General features: G+C 39.7%; 1 protein-coding gene across 1 annotated transcript in view; it reads right to left on the reverse strand.

Annotated features, from left to right (window-relative positions):
• The window catches only part of LOC123672848 (tyrosine-protein kinase-like otk), a 70,562-nt gene that overhangs the window by 38,369 nt on the left and 7,323 nt on the right, over nucleotides 1-24,870 (reverse strand). The window contains exon 3 of the mRNA XM_045607159.1: nucleotides 23,765-23,923. Within this exon, the coding sequence (XP_045463115.1) occupies nucleotides 23,765-23,923 (159 nt within the window). The remainder of the gene's footprint in view (nucleotides 1-23,764; nucleotides 23,924-24,870) is intronic.

Below are 24,870 nucleotides of genomic sequence, written 5' to 3' on the forward strand. Positions count from 1 at the left end.
TGAATGTGAGGACTTGACCAGATCTCCGAGAAATCGAGTGTGATGCTTCCCGAGAAAAACTGCCAGCGTTTTCGGACAGGAATCTGGGTTGTTTGTTTGTGTCCGAGAGGATGTGAATTGCAACTGGTTAAGTTTGAGAGATTGTTTTATATTTGTTCTCGAACGTTGGTGAACCTTGAAGGACGTATGAATCATTTGCTGTCGTTTGAGCCATATTTAGTGATAACCAAAAATCAACAGTTTCAGAGATATTTGACTTCTTGTGCTTTTCAAATGATTTCTCACCTCTTCATTGTTCGTCAATTTTTTTCTATGTTGATCAAGATTTAGTTCATCTCAACTCGATTCCACCTTTTAATATTCCACGTAGACGAAACATCCTACCGAAAAGTTCACAATACAATTCACGAAGACGTCTAGTAGCCAAGATACAAAAGACTGTTCCCATCTCTTCGTGTTATTTCCGTTAAACGATGCAACGAGCCATCAAATACGAATGCCAATTCGGGAAGAAGAAGAGTAACGTTCTCTGGTCCGCGGAAACAGCTGCCGGTAATAGCCGTCAGGCGAGGCAGATAGCACGGAAACCACACGCTGCGGCCGTTGCAATTCTTGTCTTTGTCGATCTAATTAAGATTCTCCTCGGATAGAGAGGGGGGGTACGTCTAACACTGGACCGGGTTGGAAGGAGGAGAGTGTTGGGAATTTGGATGAGCCTCCGGGATGCAGAAGGATCGATATGGGGAGTCGTAGAAAGAGCATAGAGTCACTATTGTAGGTATTGTATATCCAGAGTCATTTGGAGGAGGAAGCCATAATATTTTGATTTTACAAGGGTTGTCCAAGTTTTCAGCTATTAATTTGGGTGCTAGGGAATTTATTGCTTAACTCTACCATCAAATAAACCCTGTTATTTAGTGGACATCTGGAACCAGATTGTGTCGATTTGGTTGTTTCTATTGGCTAAAATAGTCCACGTTCACTTCTTAATTATCTTTCTTATGACTCGTATGAACCAGTGAGCATTTTTACACGGTATCAGTTCGTTGTGTGGGTATGCCAGAATATTTCTTATATACAAAGGTTTTCCAAGTTCCCAGAAATATATTAGGGACCAGAGAATGTAATGTCCTACTAGTCCTTACCGAATCGTCTATCAAACTAGTATGTGTCGATTTGATCACTTTCATTGCTCGAAATGATACATGTGCTGCAGCGTGGCAATTTAGTACCTGTCATTGGTGGCAGTAAGAAAATTTAAGCAAACACCTACGAAGAATTTTACAGTCATCAAGAAAATGAGAGTGGTTTTAAATGATTTCGACGATGACATTCTTAACATATAAAAAAACCTCAAGTTGAACATTTTGCGATGAAATCTAATGCTCCAGTTACTTTCAAAATCGGAAACGATACAATAAAAAAGACTTTTGGTGGAATACAAAAAGTATCTGACCTAGTATACTAGGTCAGATTAACGAATATACATTCCACAACATTTGCTGGTCAATTCTTATTACTAGTTTGCCTTATCTTCAGACATAATATTTCAATTTGAGCCAAAACACTTTTGTGTGCTTATAATTTTATGCCACGATTATGTCATCACAGTTTATAATGTTCCTGGCTATTATATTACAGATCGAAGATTATAATTAGACCCTGGGGTTTATAGAGGGGATAAGATCAAACGAACATCTGGACTACGCGACCTTTACATCATTTCCAAAAAAAAAAACAATCGATCAAACCATCCCCTAACTCTTCTAACTCGAACCTCAAACGATCCTAACCAGCTAAACGAAAAAATTGAAACTGTTAAAACAACCCCCGACGACGTAAACATACACAAAACCAACCCCCCAAATCCCCCCCCCTGCACGCAACGCTTGTTTTCTCACCCCCGGGGGTTAACCGATTCGACGTTTCGGTTAATTCGGTCGGAATCTCCAACATCCGAACTCTGTAAAACGCGGCGTCGTTTCGGGAGACGTCGGGACGCCATCCAACTGACTCATCTCAGGCCCACCCACTGGAAACGTCGGGGGAAGTTTCCCAATTAAGCTAAATGCGGCCCGGGGGCGATTCCTGTCGACTTAAGGGAGATCTGATTACGGGGGTAGTATTTTTCCGGGGGTGCCTTCTTTGCGGCTCCGGATCGGAGGCGAGGAAATTATGGAAAAGCGATAGGGCGGATAGAGGGTGGGGGTATGGCGGTGGTAATAAAACGGCGTCGGACGTCGCGAAACGGATAATTAAGGGATGATTTTACCGCTAATTGCCGTGTTAGTTTGTGATTAGGATTAGGTGCGTGAGTATTAATTTGAGGGATATAAAGGTAGGTAGGTTTTCGAGGCGAACAGTCAGTTGAACAGAGTTATTGGAATTTGATTTTTAATGTTGGAATCTTCGAAACTAAACTAGTTAGAAAATAATGGGTGGCGCTCTTTGTTCTTTTTTCGAGATATGAACGAAAATTCGAATCATAACTCCTACATAATATTTCAATACAAATTGCAAATTGCAATAAAACAACGATGGATTAATCGATTGACATGAATTTTATTTATCCGCAAGATAATCTTGTGGCATTACATTTTAAATATGATTTCTGGCATATGACCGCCACGGCTGGCTCGGATGTAGTCCAATCTGGACGTCCAATTTTCGATGACTTTTTCCAACATTTGTGGCCGTATATCGGCAATAACACGGCGAATGTTGTCTTCCAAATGGTTAAGGGTTTGTGGCTTATCCGCATAGACCAATGACTTTACATAGCCCCACAGAAAGTAGTCTAGCGGTGTTAAATCACAAGATCTTGGAGGCCAATTCACAGGTCAAAAACGTGAAATTAGGCGGTCACCAAACGTGTCTTTCAATGAATCGATGGTGGCACGAGCTGTGTGACATGTTGCGCCGTCTTGTTGAAACCACAGCTCCTGGACATCATGGTTGTTCAATTCAGGAATGAAAAAATTAGTAATCATGGCTCTATACCGATCACCATTGACTGTAACGTTCTGGCCATCATCGTTTTTGAAGAAGTAGGGACCAATGATTCCACCAGCCCATAATAGTTGAATAGCCATTCAACCAGAAGTGCGCTTCATCGCTAAACAAAATAAAATGGACGTAGTGCGCGATACGTATTCCGCATAGAACCATTATTTTCGAAATAAAATAGCACTATTTGCAAGCGTTGTTCAGGCGTGAGTCTATTCATGATGAATTGCCAAGCCAAACTGAGAATAAATCACTTGACAGCTGTTAAATCGATCGCCATCTTGAACAGTAATACCAACTTAAAGTTATATCCCTCGAAAAAAAACACCCTATATGTTATTCAACTGGCGCACAAATAAACGAGAGCTCAAAAGCTCCTGCCTTTATGTTGAAGCGAAAGTTTTGGTGGAACGAATTAACCAATTTCTTTGGAAACTCCCAGAATGCGCAAAAACGTGATATCTCAGCCATTCGATATTAATAACTGCCGCAGATCTCGAAACCGCCACTTTCAACCCTAATTCCCACCCCTCATAAACGTTTCACGAATTCAAACCACCCAGCCCACCATTCGCATTAAATATCAATTCTCCTAGCGCATTAACATAACGCGCCAAATCGAATTCCCAGAAAAAACACCTCTTTCACCTTCCCGGCAAAAAACATCACGCGCGAGGCGCGGGGTACCTCAAACCCCCCCAAAAGCCCCGCTAATGCCCCAGCCGCGACTCCTGCATTATCCACCCTCTCCCACAATAAAATATTCACGCCATCCAAGCTCACACTCTCTCTTTGTGCAGGATTTTTCCACGGCATAACAGCTTGTAACGAATGAGCCGAAGAATTTTTTTTGTTTGATGTCCCCGCCAGAGTGGTTATCGCCGAGGAAGAAAATGTGTCGGAATGTTTCCTCTGCGCTCGCTTAAAAGGGTCCTTTCTGTCGAGGAGTGGGAGGAGGAAGAGTAAGAGGGAAATGTGTGATGAAAAATTATGGTTTCCAGGGATTACTCTTTGGCGCGTTAGAGGAAGTGCTGTCGTATGAAGAGTCGCCGCGCGTAATGGAAAAATGTGCACGCGCTTAATTCTTCTGAGGGTTTTCCCGGAAGAAAATCGCTGATGCGGTGTTTCATTATGTCGTCCCTGGTTATCGTTCGGTAAAAAGGGCTTTGGATCTGGTGGAGATTATAAAACGAGATCTGTCTTAATCCTGAAGGTGTCAAAAAATACGTGTTTCGCGCAGTTGTTCCATAATACTGGAGTCAGCATTAACAGAGAAGGATTGAGCAGTGTAGGAAAATTTTATTTTTCTCCGATTGACAGCAAATATTAATTTTGCAGACACATATCAATCAGCAAAGTAATACTTTTCCTTACTGGGCAGCAAAGTGATTATTCTCAATACGAATAAAACATTCGACATTTTCTTACAATCAATATTTTTGCCACCTTCCTTATTCCTGGAAGAGTAAGTTCTTCTAAGTCACTATCACTGTCCATAATATAGGGTGTTTTTTTTCGAGGTATATAACTTAAGTTGGCATTACTGTTCAAGATGGCGACCGATTCAACAGCTGTCAAGTGATTTATTCTCAGTTTGGTTTGGCAATTCTTCATGAATAGACTCACGCCTGAACAACGCTTGCAAATAGTGCAATTTTATTTCGAAAATAATGGTTCTGTGCGGAATACGTATCGCGCACTACGTCCATTTTATTTTGTTTAGCGATGAAGCGCACTTCTGGTTGAATGGCTAGGTCAACAAACAAAACTGCCGTATTTGGAGTGAAGCTAATCCTCAAGTGTATGTCGAAACACCGTTACATCCAATAAAACTGACTGTTTGGTGCGCTTTATGGGCTGGTGGAATCATTGGTCCGTACTTCTTCAAAAACGATGATGACCAGAACGTTACAGTCAATGGTGATCGGTATAGAGCCATGATTACTAACTTTTTCATTCCTGAATTGAACAACCATGATGTCCAGGAGCTGTGGTTCCAACAAGACGGCGCAACATGTCACACAGCTCGTGCCACAATCGATTTATTGAAATACACGTTTGGTGACCGCCTAATTTCGCGTTTTGGACCTGACGGCAGCTTCAAAAGTGACAGCTGCCCATATAGCAGGCTATTCAAAATGAAACCTCTTATTGGAAAATCTTAAACTTTTGCATAAGTGAAATGGTCACTAGAATGTTCATTCCGAAGGATCGTTTCCAAGGTCACTAAAGTCTCGATAGACGCATGAACGGACGAGCGCTCGAAACCTCCTCACGCCAATTCGGCGCTTTTCTCAAATATTGTCGCTACTGAATTCAATTTGGTATCAAGTGAAACCCTTGAGGTTCGACTACACGCACCGATGAACACCTGGACATATGCACCTCCCACATCAATCAAAGCACTACGTCGGCAAATGACACTAATGACAGTTCAATTAAATCACTCTTCCCGACATGAGATTCCTCCGCTAAAAACCTGTACAATCTTTCTTATCGTCACCGCGAGGTACTAATGGTACTAATAGACCTCGGTTCCTTATTAATAACCAGCTCGGCTCGATGGCCCGAACCACAGAGTTATCCGTCTCGATCGCCGAGGCATCGAAAAATAAAAGAGCGCGGGACACAGAACTACATTCCGGGGATTTTTCGACCTGAAGAATGACGGCGAACGAAACAGAGATAGATATTGAGTTGAGACTTTTTGCGAGAGCTCTAGAATACCTAGGGAAATGCGACTCGTATCATGACGCTAAATGAAAGCGAAGATATGTGGTGGATGTGCATTAAATAATGCAGGAATTGCAGGAATTCGAGTGGAGTGAAACAGGAAGGCTGCAGTGCGTATAGCGTTCTTGGTTTTAAAGCCAACTTGGGGAAGATTTATTGATTTAGTAGTTGCAGCAATGAAGAATCTTCGGATTAGGTTCCCCAAAATTTTTCAGTTTCACGTGAATAATATTTTAATAGACTTTCTCTAATTCTGTGGTTATTCCGTTCATTCTTCCACATCTTGTAGAACAAAATCGTGCGAGAATATATCAGAAACGCACAGTTTTCATGGTTATATTTTATTATTCTATGTTGGTACTCCGAACTTTCCGCCACGTCTTTATCTGTCAATTCATCAATTTGCCTTAAGGAAATCAGTTCTGCCAACCAACATTTTTCAATGCAAAAATCACTAAAATATATTTATGGAAATAACTCATTAATTTCAATGAAAATGCAATGAATTAGAGAAAATAATGTATAATACTCGTACAGAAGGCTCATTCTACCACTCGTTCATTCCAAAACTCGCCACTTCGTGGCTCGTTTTTGAATTTTGAACTCGTGGAAGAATATCAATGCCTTCTGCACTTGTATTATAAATAACTATTATGGTATTGATGGTAGTTATGTTGCGCTTTGTACATTTATTAAACATAGGCTGAACTCTAGCTGAAACTTCACGGACACAGTGTATAAAAAGAAAATGTAATATTATAGGAATCCATTGGAATTAAATTTGTGATAGTTGAAGTTTTTTCCAACAGGATTGAAACAATTTGAAATGGTTATAAGTTATAATGGCAAAACTGTGTAGTCTTTCTCGACATCACTTATGTCATCTATGTTCCGTGGGTTATTGTATTTAATCATGAAAAGATACACGCTTAACAAGGTTTAGAAATTTTCAAATTGTTTCATCAAAATCAGTGCTCATTTTGAATACTGATTGATATTTATTAAAGATAAGTATTAACTGTCTGAAGAGCTGAACCCAAGTATCTTTCATTTTGTAGGATGTGGTGATTGCAAAAAATTTTTAATTGACTGGGTAATTCGCACGAGGGTGTAACCCAATCGTTTAAAACCATTCCCGACTGAAAATTCTCCCCATTCACTCAAAAGTGTAGTCCCATTACTTTTTTGTTCGCGGAGCGGAATTCCCCCTTCATCGTTTGAAATTATGAGCAGCATTAATGGGCAAATAATCCGATATTGAATTCTTCCTCTTTCCCGAGAGTCGGCTTCGACTCGAACCCACCTTCGGAGGGGTATTGAATTACGGAGGGAGGTGGAGACGGTAGGTTCAGAAACCAGAATGATTTAACGATTGCTCATAATAATCAAGTTGCCTGTTATCTTTCTCTCTTGCCCGCCCACGCCATTCTGGTGATTTATCGCCGAAAATGCGTTAATTGTTTCCTGTGGGGCAGCATCTTTATGGACCGGAGCAAATATGAATTATACGGCGCCCATTGTCTGATGGACGAGAACGAAGAGGTTTGCTTGTTAGTCGATACACCGCTTGAAACCATGTTATACTCTATGTGAGGTTTTTGACACCCGTTATGATATTTGAGATTTCTAACGCTCGTTTCCCGTACAGAGGGTTCAGTAAATTAAATATGACTTTCGGCATTAGTTTCAATCAGCAAAGTATTACTTTTCTTGGCTAGGCAGCAAAGTGATTATTCTCAATTCGAATAAAACATTCGACATTTTCTGACAATCAATATTTTTTGCAAACTTCATTATTTCTGGAGGAGTAAATACTTCTAGTCACTGTCACTGTCCTTAATATATATCCAATATTTTTCCAAAAAACTGTCAGATATTTCATAAGTTGTCAAACTATAATTATCATGGACATATACATTTCCATAGCAACCAACCATTCCAACAATTGCGATTTCTATCAAATTTCGTTTTAATTTATCACTACAGGAAAAATAAAGAGATTGTGGGAATTGTTATAATTTGCGAATACAATATCCTACATATATCATTATAAACAATCGAAGAAAAAATTATGTGTTCAACTCGGCAGAAAGTAGATTGACTCTCTACGCTCGGCTATGAACTGTCAGCCGCGACAGTCAATCTACTTCTTTGCTGCCTAGTAAAACAAATAAGTATTATGCGGACTTCAACTGTCAGATAATATTACTTGACCCGAATAGTCTATGTTGGTGACGAATTCTTTAGTTTCTAAAATTGCCAGAAGTTGGAAAATCGTCTCACCTCTTCGATAGTTCAATTGTGTTCAATTTCAATTTTTTTTGTGGTTTTTTCCGATATTTTAATTTAATTCTTAGGCGAACATTGCAGTGTTTTTTCAAGTATCTAATCTCGAAATTTAATCTCTGCCTTTCCATATATTTTTCATATCGCAATCTTTAGTCCTACTATGTCGGTCCTTAAAAGTGTGAAAGTAATGAAATGATTTTATCATTATGATCCTGAATGGAGACGTGGTACCCAAAATTAGATTATCGTATGTAATAATAGCCCAAAACGTGTTTCAACATCTGTTCTTTCAAATTACCGTTACAATTATGACGCGACTCCGGTGATTTTATCACATCTAAAGAGAAATACGAGGCAATATCAGCTAGCTACATATGGAACTTATTAAATTTAGCATTCGCAACCTGGAGTTCTCTGAAAAACTCAAAGAAAACATAACATTTTTACCTACCACTTGATGGACAGATCACAAGTATCGATCCAGCCAGTTCAATTATAAAAATTGAAACTAACTAAATTCATTAGGATTATATGTGGGAAAGTTAAATCAGATCAGTTGGATCATTTTTGCTTGAAAATCTGGAAATTTCGGACAATGAAGCAGAAAAATAACGTATCACTCTTCTACATACCCCACAAAAAAAGTTTTTAAACGATACAGGATTTTAAAATTAAATAGAAGTACATAACATTCTAGAATTGAACTAAAAATGTTGACAGTTCTTCAAATTTCATAATGGTTATACAACATTCAACAGTGTAACATTTCTAAATCATTGTTATCAACCGATACCACCGAATCGATGCCAATAGCTCTTCGCCGAAAAAAAATCCAACCGTCTCGAATCAGCGCCTCGCGTGGGCCACACGATGTCTTCGACCTCTCCCAATTAACAGGTGCAATAAACAAGAAGCGGTGCCACGTGGGCGGTTGGAAATTATGATTGAAGTATGTAGACGTAAAACCGGGATCTTTGCACGGCCCACTTGGATTCGCGATCGGGTGCGTATCCGCTGGTCCTTCGGACGACAAAGAACAGCGTGTGCGCGTACCTTCATCTCGGGGGAGACGCGTTAATGAATTTCCTGCCTTCGATAATGATCCGGTCACGACGGGGTGATATGATCTGTAGCACCTGCTTCTTAATGACTGACAGGCGTAGTTATTTGTTAACGGTGGTTTTTCAACATCAAAGTTCCCTTTTAATTATATGTCGCAAGGTGAACGGGGTCATTGAGGCTGTGGATGTTGTGGAGTGGTGCGTTTCTTTGATGGGTATGGATTTTTCGTTAAATGTGTATCTTTCGATGCGTGCAACGTTAATAGGGTTCGATGTTTCCAATGAGAACTTTCCTTCAAGTTCGTTCTACATAATATGTCTCTCTAATGAGTCTAAAGTCTTGACACAAATTTCTTCACACAATTACTTGGTTTTTCACATAGAGTAATAGGAGGTTGATATCAATCTTCCTGGCTTGGATGATTCCAAAATTTTTCTTCGAAACTTTGATACTGCGAGATCCAAGAAGTATCTGGATTTTAGCAAAAATATGCAACACCTCCTCACTGGATTCCTCATAGGGCATTGCCGACTCAGGAAGCACCATAGAGTAGTAAACATAGATAGAGGAAATATACGCAATTTTTAAATGTCCCTAACATGGTTAGATTACGTTGTCGGATTGTGATTTATTTTCAAATCCACTATTTTACTATATCGTTATGAATGTATATTACATAGAATTAAATATATTTATTTGAGTGATTCTCGATGGAATATGCAAATTTGAATATTTGGAATCCGATATTTTCCTAATTGTCGAATTTATAATGAGCAGAATATTTATCATTTTTTGTATCTACCTGCTGAAATCCAAGGTGTGGCAACTTTTGCTCTCCTAGTGTCATCGGTTGTTTCACGTCCTTTGGCGCGCTTGAAGTTTGTTTTCTGAATTTCTCATATGTTTAGGTATTCATTTCAATATATTTTGAGTTAATATGAATTGTTGATTCACAATGGGACATAAGAAGTGCGTTCTTTGTGGATAAACTCGCGAATTGAGTGACATTTCGTATCATTGATATGTTTTCATTTCTGCGCGCTTCATGTCAAATTTGATAGTTCATGTTGGGGACAAAATTTTCCTACTGAAAATGGTATATGCTCCTTCTATCTATGTTTAATACACTGAGGAAAGTACCAAACGAGAATGGGTGAATCTAACTAAAAATTCAAAATCATGATAGAGTGACCAATCTGTCCGGAAGCGAGCGCTCAAAAAACTGCCACTCAAAACCCAACGTCGACGAAAAACAAACCCCATACCAGCCTTCAAAAGAAAGTTGGGATGCTGCAGCTCCGGCTCACGATGGCCGAAGGAAAACATATTGATTTTCCGTTCGCCTCGCGTCTAAACTAAAAGCGGGGTGGCTGAACCGAACCCTGTCGGCATCCGATAATATACAAAGGAGGTCCGATACGTGCATAATTCGAATTCTGCTCCCGTGTTCGGCTTACTACGACGTCGACGTCGTCGTCGTTTTTTTTCGACGTCTGCTCGACGCGCGCGAAACTGAGATAATGGACCCGCGAATGTTGCGGCGCGGCACATAACGTGTTCATTACGGGACGCTTGGTGTTTGGGGGAACAGCTCGTCGTTATTTCATCTCGTTGGTTGTTTGTGCTTTTGGGGTTGGGAGAATTTACAGCGAAAATTCTGGAGTTTCTTCTGGTATAGGGTGATTTTTTTCGAAATATATAACTTTAAGTTGGCATTACTGTTCAAGATCGCGACCGATTCAACAGCTGTCAAGTGATTTATTCTCAGTTTGGTTTGGCAATTCATCTTGAATAGACTCACGCCTGAACAACGCTTGCAAATTGTGCAATTTTATTTCGAAAATAATGGTTCTGTGTGGAATACGTATCGCGCACTACGTCCATTTTATTTTGTTTAGCGATGAAGCGCACTTCTGGTTGAATGGCTACGTCAACAAACAAAACTGCCGCATTTGGAGTGAAGCTAATCCTCAAGTGTATGTCGTTACATCCAGAAAAACTGACTGTTTGGTGCGCTTTATGGGCTGGTACTTCTTCAAAAACGATGATGGCCAGAACGTTAGAGTCAATGGTGATCGGTATAGAGCCATGATTACTAACTTTTTCATTCCTGAATTGAACAACCATGATGTCCAGGAGCTGTGGTTCCAACAAGACGGCGCAACATGTCACACAGCTCATGCCACAATCGATTTATTGAAAGAAACGTTTGTTGACTGCCTAATTTTACGTTTTGGACCTGTGAATTGGCCTCCAAGATCTTGTGATTTAACACCGCTAGACTACTTTCTGTGGAGCTATGTAAAGTCATTGGTCTATGCGGATGAGCCACAAACCCTTGACCATTTGGAAGACAACATTCGCCGTGTTATTGCCGATATACGGCCAGAAATGTTGGAAAAAGTTATGGAAAATGGGACGTCCAGATTGGACTACATCCCAGCCTGCCGTGGCGGTCATATGCCAGAAATCATATTTAAAATGTAATGCCACAAGATTATCTTGCGGATAAATAAAATTCATGTCAATCGAATAATCCATCATTGTTTTATTGCAATTTGAAGTTCTATAGCTCTAAAAAAACACCCTTTAGTTCAAATTTTAACTATTGACATTGAGTAAACCGAGTTTGGGATACAGCAGGAGGAAAGATCACCCAGCAAATTTGCAGTGAATTCCTCGCCATCAGTTTGTCTGTACGTTCTTGTTCGTCTGACGAGTCAGAGCATCTCTCGTACGTGTTTTCTTCTCAGCATTCTTCGCAACCCTTGCCAATTAGGGGAAGTGCTGAGCTCTACGGGGCGTCCGGGCCTAATTTGCTGATATGATCGTGCATTCGGAGAAAAGCACTCGTTCCCGGTGAAGGGTTGACGCCAGGAATCGTTAGCCGGATCCGGGAAAACTCTTTCCGACTTCCGGAAGACGGGTAGTCGCGACGCGAGGCGCAGTTCCTGGAGAGAGCTGCGGTCGGCGGTAGATAATCTAATTTCCAGATGAGTTATCTGTCTTGGCGACGTCTAGCTTACTCAGACGGAGGAGAAGGGCGCTTTTTGTTACTTTTTTTTGTGGTAGAAGATAGAAGGGAATTTGAGAGCTACATATCAGTTGCCTGATGAATTATTGTTTGTAGAAAACACCAAGACAAGATTCCTGAATGAATCTTTTTTCTGAGCTGATGCCCTGTGGTGCTCTTTCTCATGCCCAAAAACACTTTTTGCAAGTTGAATGGCTTTTTTGTTGCCTTAAATAATACTATTCCCTATTGAAAAGTAACTTCGTTGACTCTAGCGAGATATTACCCCTTAGATCAGCAAGAATGAATAGCATTTACCTGGATTATAATGAGGTAGGTATCCATAATACTGGATAGTTTTTGAATGTGAATATTCAACAGAGTTGGATGTTGTTTACATGACATTGTGTCTACAACTTATAATAGTTATTTATAATACAAGTGCAGAAGGCATTGATATTTTTCCACGAGTTCAAAATTAAAAAACGAGCCACGAAGTGGCGAGTTTTTGAAGGAACGAGTGGTAGAATGAGCCTTCTGTACGAGTATTATACATTATTTTCTCTAATTCATTTCATTTTTATCGAAATTTATGAAATATTTCCATAAATATCTTTTAGTGATTTTTGCATTGAAAAATTTTGGTTGGCAGAACTGATTTCTTCAAGGCAAATTGATGAATTGACAGATAAAGCCGTGGCGGAATGTTCGTAGTACCAACATATAATAATAAAATATAACCATGAAAACTGTGCGTTTCTGATATATTCTCGCACGATTTTGTTCTACAAGATGTGGAAGAATGAACGGAATAACCACAGAATTAGAGAAACACCTATAAACCACTGAGTTGCAGAAGTCACAATTGTCAACCGTATTCTTGTCGGTTTTTCACTCGAAGTTTTGTCTACAACCATAGTAGGAGGGTAGAGAATTCTAGGTTGTAGATACAACTCGATTCCAGAAACATCCAAAATGTCTAAAGTGGTTTAAGACGGAACGACAGGTGGTATACCCCAAGGTAGCGTAACAGGGCCAGTGATTTTTACCGTTTCACGTGATTCTGTTTAGAAAAGAACGATAACGAAGAAGAGAAAGTTAGCGACAGTGTTGCACACGTCGAGGAATCATTCTACCGTCCATCACAAGACCAAAACCCCACTTCAAGAGTAATTATCCGACCCATAGTTTTTCCCTCTCCCCTCCAACTGCCTCCTATTCAGACCGAGGCATTATTATGCCCACCTCCAGATGAATATCGAGGTACTCGAAAAACAAAGGGCCAGGGAATCCGGTCGCGAAATAATTGAGAGTTCAATTAGGTCCCCGGGGATAGCCGGGCTTCCAGGTTTTCGAGATTTTCATTCCCGGGGACATTTGCATATCGGATGGGAGCCGGGAAGACGGCAGGAAAAATGCAAATGCGGATCTCGTTAATTTTTCAGCAGGATTTACACTGTTCGAGATATTGTTTTTTTCGTTACTAACTTACGGTGCACATTGGGTAAAATTATTCATTAGTTCACGAATTCTGAGACGAATGGTAGGAAAACAAAAAAATCTTGAGAGGGATTACCACCACGTGTTTTTCGCGTATCAGTCAAACTTTGATACCCATTCATTTCTTATCTAAGGAAATTATGTGAAAATCGGTGATTTGCAAGACGAAATATCTCTAATTTCATTTTGAACTGAGCAGACACGTGGCTTCTTTAGATCGAGATTGCCAATTACCTCCTATGAAATTTTTTATGAAAAAGTGGACATTTCGCAAACCTGAAAACGCCCTTATCATGTAATGGAAAAACCGGATTGAAGAGCCTGGAATAAACAGGAAGCAGTATCCTGGAATTATCCCAGCAAACCACTAGAGACGAGAGCAATAAACATCTCCGGCAATATTCCTCTCAGCGAAAAACATTTTCAGCTGAAAAATCCTCAGCGGACCTGGTCCCTTAGTCCCATTCGCGATACGAAATTCGTTCGATGAAGTGGCCTGCTTTCCAGGAAAAAACACAATATCCTCCGCGCTAATGGAAATGTAGGAGATATCAGGTTTTCCGAGTTGGGGCATTTTCTGGATACGAAGAGAACATGAGGAATATTGGCTGGATGATGATACTTTAGATAAACTTTGCCGTAGTCTACTGATTCCATTGTAATTGTTTACAAAGATAAAAAATTACATCAGAAAAATATTGGTTCTCTACTAATTCGAAAATTCTTTTTTTTCCGATTGACAGCCAATATTGATTTTGCAGTCTCATATCAATCAGCAAAGTATTACTTGTCCTGCCTATGCACCAAAGTGATTATTCTCAATGCGACTGAAACATTTGACAGTAAGTAAGTACTTCTAAGTTAATAAATAATAAAGTTCAAATAATAATAATAAGTACTTCTAAGTTGCTACCACTGTCCATAATATAAATATATCCTATATTTTCCAAAAAACGGTCAGATATTTCATAAGTTGTCAATCTATAATTATCATGGACATAAACATTTTCATAGCAACCCAGCATTCTAACAATTGCGATTTCTATCAAATTTCGTTTTAATTGATCACTACAAGAAAAATAAAAAAATTGTGAAAATTGTAATAAGGCCAAAACGGGAAATTAGGCGGTCACCAAACGTGTCTTTCAATAAATCGATTGTGGCACGAGCTGTGTGACATGTTGCGCCGTCTTGTTGGAACCACAGCTCCTGGACATCATGGTTGTTCAATTCAGGAATGAAAAAATTAGTAATAATGGCTCTATACCGATCACCATTGACTGTAACGTTCTGGCATTCATCGTTTTTGAAGAAGTACGGACCAATGATTCCACCAGCCCATAAAGCGCACCAAACAGTCAGTTTTTCTGGATGTAACGGTGTTTCGACATACACTTGAGGATTAGCTTCACTCCAAATGCGGCAGTTTTGTTTGTTGACGTAGCCATCCAACCAAAAGTGCGCTTCATCGCTAAACAAAATAAAATGGACATAGTGCGCGATACGTATTCCGCACAGAACCATTATTTTCGAAATAAAATTGCACTATTTGCAAGCGTTGTTCAGGCGTGAGTCTATTCATGATGAATTGCCAAACCAAACTGAGAATAAATCACTTGACAGCTGTTAAATCGGTCGCCATCTTGAACAGTAATGCCATCTTAAAGTTATATACCTCGAAAAAAACACACTTTACTACTTTGCTGCCTAGTAAAACTAATAACTATTTCTTAAATCTTACTGGAAGTGTATTTTCCGCACTCAACTGCTTGCCGAACAGAAGTTTCGTGTGTGAAAGTACCACTTTCCGCACTTGTCAGGAAAATAACTAATATCAAATTAATTTATATCATTCTTAAAAGTGTATTCAATGAGGATGTCAATAAATAGAAGGCGATATATCAGATTTCAAAACCTCCGGCTAGACTTGCTGCAACCCGTTCGGAACTCCAGCACAAGACGGCAAAAGAGGAGAGGAAGAGAGAGGCGAAACAAAAAGGTGGCTAATTATGACGAACAGGTCTGCCGGTCAACATTTTTGTAATTCAGCGACCATCCCGATTTTACGATCTTGGCCTTTCGAAAATATGAGGTCGGAGTCGATCTGAAGCAGGCCGCAAGGGCCCCATTTAATTAACTTTCCAGACAGGTTCAAATTTCTTTCATCGACCGGCCAGGTCCGAACACCGCCTTAATTTTGACAAGGAGTTTGGTTTCTCGTGTTTTTTAATAAAGCACTGTCTGCACTCTGTGATTCAACATATAGGGACATATCACTTTGGACTTTGAGTGGTATAATATGTTTAGTGTGTGTTTGATACGAAAAACTATGCATTAATATCTTTTTTTGCGTTCTCATTCCAGTGCGTCAGTTGAATTCATTAATGGGCTTAATACACCCCATAATTTCTTAGTTATAGTCATTTTAAATCTTGCTTTTTCGATGACTCCTAAAATATCGATTCGCTCTAATTGAACAGTCGAAAAATGAACACAAGATCTATGCCAAACTTGAATCGTTTTAACTTAAAAAAATTGATAGTTATTCATATGCCAGGACGACAAACCTAAGTGTGTAAATTGGCCTTGAGAATTAGCATTTCTCAAAACCAGTAGCGCATAAGTTATTACAATACAAGTGCAGAAGGCATTGATTTCTTTAACAAGTTCAAAATTCAAAAACGAGCCACGAAGTGGCGAGTTTTTGAATGAACGAGTGGTAGAATGACTTCTGTACGGGTATTATACATTATTTTCTCTAATTCATTGCATTTTTATTGAAATTAGTCAAATATTTTCATAAATATCATTTAGTGATTTTTGCATTGAAAAATGTTGTTTGTCAGAATTGATTCCTTTAAGACAAATTTATGAAGTGACAGATAAAGCCGTGGCGGAAAGTTCGGAGAACCAACATATAATAATAAAATATAACCATGAAAACTGTGCGTTTCTGATATAATCTAGCACGATTTTGTTCTATATGATGTGGAAGAATGAACGGAATAACCACAGAATTAGAGAAACAAAGTTTTATATCATACCAGTTAATAACTAATCCAAACATTTGAGAATACAATCAAATTTTATCAAAGTGAACCTAAGTTGTATTTTCTATGAGACCCACTATCGTTGCTATGAAAAAACTGCCCAAATGTAAACATTGAAGAAATGAAAGAAAATTGTGAATTTATCGAGAATATTTCCGAAAGAAGGAAAAGAAGGCAATAGAAAACTTATCATCAGAATAATCATGAAACAGCTATGACAAAGAGTATCAAAATTCTGGAAAGAAGATGGCTGAACATTGTCTGGAATGTATTAATGTAACTGTGCTGCTCGGATGCTTTACATATCACTCTGTAACACTTCTACGAGGTCTTTATGGTCCTAAAATTCATATGGGAGATTTTAATGGTGAATAAAAATATTGACACAACTCATTATTTCCTCTTCGTAGAACCAACTATTAACAACGCACCAATTTTCCATCTTCATTCTTAAAATATCAGCTGCTGAACTCGAGTCAACTGTGGGAACATCCTCCGCTAAAAAAAATCTAATCCTCAAAGAACCCATTCCGGCAGAACGAAGTAAAACACCGATGTCATTCCAGCTATATACGTGACGTCTACGACAAGTCATTCACCGGAGGAAACCAAAGCGACTCGAGCGTAACGTAACCTAATGACGATTGTCTTTTCGTTCGTCATTTCCATCAGTCCCCGAGATTTCTGAGGTAAAAATCCGATCGAACCACGTAGAAACCGCCAGTCTTCACGGCGTTTAACTCCCCGGTTTGGTAATTCCGTCAGGTTGGTACTTCCGACGCGAACCTGTTTTGCAATCGGCGGCTAAGATCAAAGAGTCGATGCCCGGGCTCTTTTTAAGTACGTCTTGCGTGGGAATTGCAGCGATGGGATGCATTTAATAAATTTATAAGAGAAGGTAAGAGGTGAGCGGTGAGTAAAGCTGGGATGGCGAGCATTAAGTAATATTTCTGCGTCAATATTTATGTTTATTTATATGGAAGGAAGTTGGTTTATTTTCAGTACTTATAACTGAAAAATGGCTGAAACGATTCGATGGGCAGAAAAATGAGAATCTCAATTTTCTATGGAAAGGCTGTTGCCTTTTATTTTTTAGAAGGAGGTCACCTTTGGTGTTCATCAGAGGCAACATGAGTAGTTTAGCAATACTGATTCATTAAAAGTATCTAGTGCAAACCCATGTAAACCCTTATGGGGAAACCTGAAGTCGAGTTAACTCATTTGTACATTTTTGAATTTTTTTCAGGTCCCGTTCAATGTAATCAGGGTTGCTGCAGCTGCAATAAGAACAGAAATAAAAAGGAGGTACTAACAAAGATTTAATTGTTCATAACCAATGGTTGTTTGGGTTGAATGGTCTATCTTGCTGAGTACCCAAATGAATCTATGTTAGTTTAAAATTTATAGCAATGATCCTTTGTAGCAACAAAAACAAGAGCAGCAGCTATAATTGCAGCAACAGCGGTAGTAGCTGTCAATACTGCAGCAACTCGGATAACCTTGAGCGGTTAAAAATTTATCAAATTCTGTAAAATCAACCTTAGACTTCCCCATAAGGTTTTACATTCGTTTGCACAAGAAACTGTAAATGAATCAGCGCTTCTCAATCTCCTAACATGACTGTGGTGTGTTGAATACAGGATATGGTGGAACCATATGTTTCGTATTTTATACGGACACCAAGAATCCACTTTACCAACAAGACAATGCACGTGCAGATATGTCTAAAATTATGTTGGCCCAATTTGAAGGCTATCAAGTCGATTTGTTGTCTTGGTCCCCCTAAATCTTACTGTATTTCACCCATTGAACACGTCTGGGACATTTTGGGAAGAATATTACTCCGTACAAGCAGTCAGGGATGAGATATCTCAAGAGGAAATCGATCATCTTATTGAGAGTAAGCCCAGACGTGTTCCTGCGTGCAAAAGACTTTGTGGAGGCCCAATACATCATTAATTCTTCCCATTTTTCCTAAGCTTACAAGTTTCCGAAATTTTCATGAATTACAAACTAAGCCTTAAGAGATCTGTTTACAAAATATTGTTGTAATAAAGACAAGAAAGCCCCATTTTTCGAAATGACAACGTCTGCCGGGTCCTTTAGTTAATCAAATCAATAACCCACTACCCAACTTCGACCGCGTCCCGCATTCCCGCGACCATAGAAAAAGGGGTACCGTGGCAAAAACTTCTATGCGTCTCGAATCCGAGTCGAACCGTAAAAACTCGCCTTGGGCAGTCCGATTCATTATGCCGAATCGAGGTCCTACCGTTTCGATGGCTATCCGCGCGAGAAGAGATCGAAGACGATCGAACCCAGCGTTTGTCTGGACCTGTTTTTATGGCCGGTCGGTCGATCGGCTACAAATTGCGTACTTCCGTTGCGGCATCGCAATCGCGACTTGTAATCGCGCAGGTGTTCCACAAGGATCGGTATTCGGCCCGGTGAGAAATAATGTAAGCGTTTTATTGAAGTGTTCAAGCGGTTTGACCTTCAACCGAGTGACTGGTAACCGAGAAACTGCATGCAACTGTTGCAATCGGAAGAGGGTCATTACCAAATTGTTTTCATTATAATATATACATAATATTCAACATAACAAATAATAACAAACATAAAACTCATTGAAAACTGTTTCTTCAGTCCTCCTTTCAAATAAATGCTCACATTCATACTTATGCTAATGAGTACAGGAAAGGAAGCTTCGGAAATTTTTTTGGAGAATATGTTAGGAATGATCTTGAGTCATCTGATCGAAGAATAGAAATCAATCATCAATCTCTAGATCCCTGGGAAGTGAGCCCTATATCTTGCAAACCGAGATACTTATAGTTGTCTATACTTGCACTCTGGAGTATCTCAAAAGAAACCTCTAAGGGGAGCGTATTTACATCACTACGGACAGTCAAGCCACGCTGAGATCCCTGGAATCATATAGACAGGGGTCTCTACTGAAATGGAAGTGTCCTAATACCATAAAGATACTGGCCAGACGCAATTAAGTAACTCTACTATGAGTACCGGAGCATTGAGGTATTGAAGAAAATGAAAAAGTCAATGAGCTTTCAAAAGGAGCATCAAGATTGACACCTGTTGGTCCTGAGCCCTTCTGTGGGCTTGGAAAAGACCAATATAAGGCAACGGTCCAACAATGGGAGTGAGACAATAGAAAAACCCTCTGGGGGTTTTGCTCAAGCAAAGAAATTTGTGCTTTCACCGATCTGTACCAGGAAGCTCTTGAAGCTACCACGAGCAGAGCTTCTGGTAATGGTGCTGACAGGATACTGTCCGGTGCAAGTATGGGTAAGTCAGCAGATGAGATCTGCAGACTCTGTGGAAATGGGGTAGAAACACTAGAACACATAGTGTGCAAATGTCCGGAGCTGACTTGCTTAAGAACCACTCACATGGGAAAATCAGTTCTGGATACTCACGAAGAAATAGCCTATCGAAGGCCTCTCTGTGTTTGTATGAATAGGTAGGGTTAATAACAAAAGATCAATTTGGTCACAGTTACTTTGAATATCTCTACTCTAAAGTGTAGATATAGCAGTTCGCAGTAATATCAAGAATGTTATCAGATTGTTGTTGCAATCAACAAATCAGTTAATCAACTCAAAAAAGGTTATATTATGCAAGCACCACTTGTGCTAAACACTGTTTTTTTGAACTACATAAACAACTATTTCTATTATTCAAAGTTTAATAAATGAATTGTGTTTTTTATCTCATTCGAGAAAAACAGTGCCCTTTACATGAAGGGTGTCAGATTGTCTTATTGGTACGCTAAAGTGTTGAGGACACAGCAAACCTGAACGAAAACGTTTGACATTGAGCAGCATCAAAACTCAATGAACCCACTCTACTCTCGTTCGAAGCATTCCACCTCATAACCTATTAATCCTCACGATGCTAGCCCCAACACCTCCGACACAGAATAAACACGCCGGCATATAATAACAGCCAGAGAGACCAGAATAATCCCAAGGCCGACTCCTGAACGCTCGGTTTCCTCGCAAATAAAGAGAAAAAACTCGATCAGACGTTGCCATCGGAACAGACGGACATTCTTCCATCATCGTCATCTCCGCGAAGACAATGGGACGGTCCATTGTTATTCGGCGTCGGTTTCGGAGGCTGCTGGTTCTTCGACTCGGATCGTTTTTTGCCAAGCGTCGTAGAAATTCATGGCGTGGGAGCCGCGACGTTCTGTCTCGATTTCTTGTAAAGGGTGTCTTTTTTAGAGCTATAGAACTTTAAATTGCAATAAAACAACGATGAATTATTCGATTGACATGAATTTTATTTATCCGCGAGATAATCTAGTGGCATTATACATTTTGAATATGATTTCTGGCATATGACCGCCACGGCTGGCTCGGATGTAGTCCAATCTGGACGTACAATTTTCGATGACTTTTTACAACATTTGTGGCCGTATATCGGCAATAACACGGCGAATGTTGTCTTCCAAATGGTCAAGGGTTTGTGGCTTATCCGCATAGACCAATGACTTTACATAGCAGCACAGAAAGTAGTCTAGCGGTGTTAAATCACAAGATCTTGGAGGCCAATTCGCAGGTCCAAAACGTGAAATTAGGCGGTCACCAAACGTGTCTTTCAATAAATCGATTGTGGCACGAGCTGTGTGACATGTTGCGCCGTTTTGTTGGAACCACAGCTCCTGGACATCATGGTTGTTCAATTCAGGAATGTTAGAAGAGTTAGTAATCATGGCTCTATACCGATCAGCATTGACTGTAACGTTCTGGCCATCATCGTTTTTGAAGAAGTACGGACCAATGATTTCACCAGCCCATAAAGCGCACCAAACAGTCAGTTTTTCTGGATGTAACGGTGTTTCGACATACACTTGAGGATTAGCTTCACTCCAAATGCGGCAGTTTTGTTTGTTGACGTAGCCATTCAACCAGAAGTGCGCTTCATCGCTAATGGACGTAGTGCGCGATACGTATTCCGCACAGAACCATTATTTTCGAAATAAAATTGCACTATTTGCAAGCGTTGTTCAGGCGTGAGTTTATTCATGATGAATTGCCAAACCAAACTGAGAATAAATCACTTGACAGCTGTTAAATCGGTCGCCATCTTGAACAGTAATGCCAACTTAAAGTTATATACCTCGAAAAAAAACACCCGTTACAAATACAAATAATTCAACACCTTTCCCAGAATAAATATTGTCGAATCGATCTCAAAATCGACAAACCAATCTAACCCATATTTTCATTTCAGGAAAACCATCGTCAGATCCACAAAGATCATCACCGCCAGATCAGGGCCGATAATCCAGAGACCTACGTGTAAATTACTTCCAGCCGGTAATACAGGGACCTACCGCGTCGTCGAATATTTCCATTTAAATTGGATTATACGTCGGGAACGGCCGCCTTCGTTTAAAATTCTCGCTCCATTCGGCAGTCCGGGCCGCGGCAATTGTCTCCACGCGCTGAATACCAAACGACCAAACTCCCGATTGAAGTCTCTCTCTCCTCCTCGAGGATTTCCGCCGCCAGACGGCGCGTCGCGAGATAAATTGGAATTCCTCCATTTCGGCGAATTTGGCCCGGGAATTTTTTCATCAATTCCCGTCGCGGAAGATGGCCCGTTTGGACGCGTGTCCGGAATCCGGGAGAGCGGGACGGATTGAATCGTATGTTTTCGGGATACGGGGATTGATGAGCTGCGATCCTGACCAGAAGGACAAGTAGAGCGGGTTGAGAAATCGGGGGGTTGTCACGGTTCCCCGTTCCCCGTTACGCCACTGGCTCACGTATCATTCCAATTCTATTAATGTTTATAGGGTATCCCAAAATTACTTCTTCGAATAATTTTTTTCAGAAGATGTTTTTCGATAAAGCAACGTTCCCTACTGATCTGTCAATATTTTTCCAGGAGAAAAGGGACAGAAATAATGTGCGGTGTTGTCAGATCGATTGAAAGATTAGGAGAAGTTAGGAATATTACAATAGTTCCAACTTTCATCGAAAGGTTGAGTTTTTCCTCACTTTTGCAATGATTTTTTGGAGAATTTTCTTAAGATACATCAGTGCTTTGAAGGGATACCATATCCTCAATAAAACTTCAATGAATTAGAGAAAATAATGTATAATACCCTCAAAGAAGGCTCCTTTTAATACTTACTCATTCAAAAACTCGCAACTTCGTGGAATTTTTAAAAATTTGAACTCGTGGAAGGATATCAATGCCTTCTGCACTCGTATTGTAATAGTTATTTCTCTATTTCAGTATCGTAATGAGTTCATTACAGTTCTATAAACAGTGCTGTAATGAACTCATTACAGCATCGTTTTCAGTTATATTTTCCGTTTTGTGGTTGTCTATACTGTCTTCCAATCCTATCAAATTTCAACAAACGTCAATTATTGTCAATATAAAATAATTTGGATAAAGTGAAATGATTCACAACATTATTCGCATTTCTCTTAATTCTAGTGGTGTTAAATTGAATTTGTCAGGCGTAATTCACGTTAATATAGATTATTTCAAAATTCGAAAAGTACGATTCATATTGAAATCCATAATCTGTCAATTTTCGTAACAGTCACACCAACTGCCAAGATATAAAACAAAAATCACTAGGATATATAATCTGAATATTTTAGTGAATTCGACAATATTTCACAAAACTTGACTGAAATAGAGGAAATATCGTCTAATACTCGTTGCAGAAGGCAATTCCAACAACAGAAGGCCACAACTCGCTCCTTCGTCGCTCGTTTTCGAATTTCGCATTCGTGTTGGAATGGGAGCCCATTCTGCAACTTGTTTTAGAATATACAATATCTAAACCTTAGAAGGTATCAGATCTAGGAAGTGTTAGCTTTGATGCCAGTTTCTCAAGTTCATCGACTTATGCATTGCCTTCAAAAGCAGCTATAGCAAAGTCATTTTGATGCGTTTAACTAGATGTTCCACAAAGTGATCTGACAGTCCCATGCAATGCATATTGCGCCCCTTTGATCACGCATAGAAACAGCTAAGATTTGAGCCTATATCGCCCCTCTACCCATGAATACCAGAGATCACAAAGATAACTCCGGTTGAAAAAATATTGTCCACTTACATTGAATGTTCAGAGATGCTGACGAACTGGTGATAGAGATCCCATTCGGATCCACAGCCACACAAGTGAATTGACCAGAATCTCTTTCTCTGTCGACCCTGGTAATATGCAAGTCAGAGCCGCGCTGATAACGTCGTGTGGTATTCTCTAATGAGGAACCTGAAAAAAAAAAAACATTCAATATTCACAATTCATATTCATATCGGATACGGGTAATATAATAATGATCAATACAGAAAGGTCTATTATGAGAACAGCCTTATTAAGCCTTTGTGTATATTTCTCTTATTACAACAAAATAACGAACCGAACTGTGTTGCAAAAATCTCGTTCGCACTGTAATAAAACGCAAAAGGATGAAAACATTGTAAGAGAGGCACAGAAAAAAGCCTTAATTAGATCGAGAACAAACACAGAAAGACCTGAATGACGAGAGAGACACGAACCCATAGAAACAAGTCTCTATGACCCAACATGGCAGCCGACGCCGGTGAAAGAAAAAAGTATTCATCCGGACCTTTCTGTCCGAAGTGTCATACATCGCGCGACATAAGCAAACCCGGGAACAATCCACTCCGGCTTTCCACCAAAAAAAAAAAACAAAACCGCCACACTGGCGGGCAAAACTCGAGGATAACGAGGCCCATTCAGAGAACTCTTTACGCCACCGTTCTGTCACCTTCACCTTTGACGTCAAACGTCAAAGGTGACAGAGTGCGAGTTCCTGAACGCGCCCGCATAACGAGCCTCTCCCAGAGGCATAGAATCGAGTGATTATCGCGGAGGCGACGGTGTTGCCGAATTTTAAATTTCTAAGATCTAGGGATAGACAGGTGTTAATTGTTTTCTTATCGACTATAGCGTTATGAAGAATTTTTCAACAGAAGGTTTCATTTTTATATTACATAGGCTCACAACTTTGTTTCCACGTTTTTTTTTTTTTAAATTCCAGGCTTTATTGTGAAGAACTAGTTATACATTTATGATTCAAAGTATTGTCCATCACTGGTCACTTCTTTCTCCCATCTAATGGGCAGCAAACGGATCCCTCGTTGAAAAAACTGGTCATCTTTTGAAACGATTCACGAATTGATCCAATTTCTTAC

This window comes from Harmonia axyridis, chromosome 2 (assembly GCF_914767665.1).
Source record: "Harmonia axyridis chromosome 2, icHarAxyr1.1, whole genome shotgun sequence".
Taxonomy (NCBI): Eukaryota; Metazoa; Arthropoda; class Insecta; order Coleoptera; family Coccinellidae; genus Harmonia; species Harmonia axyridis.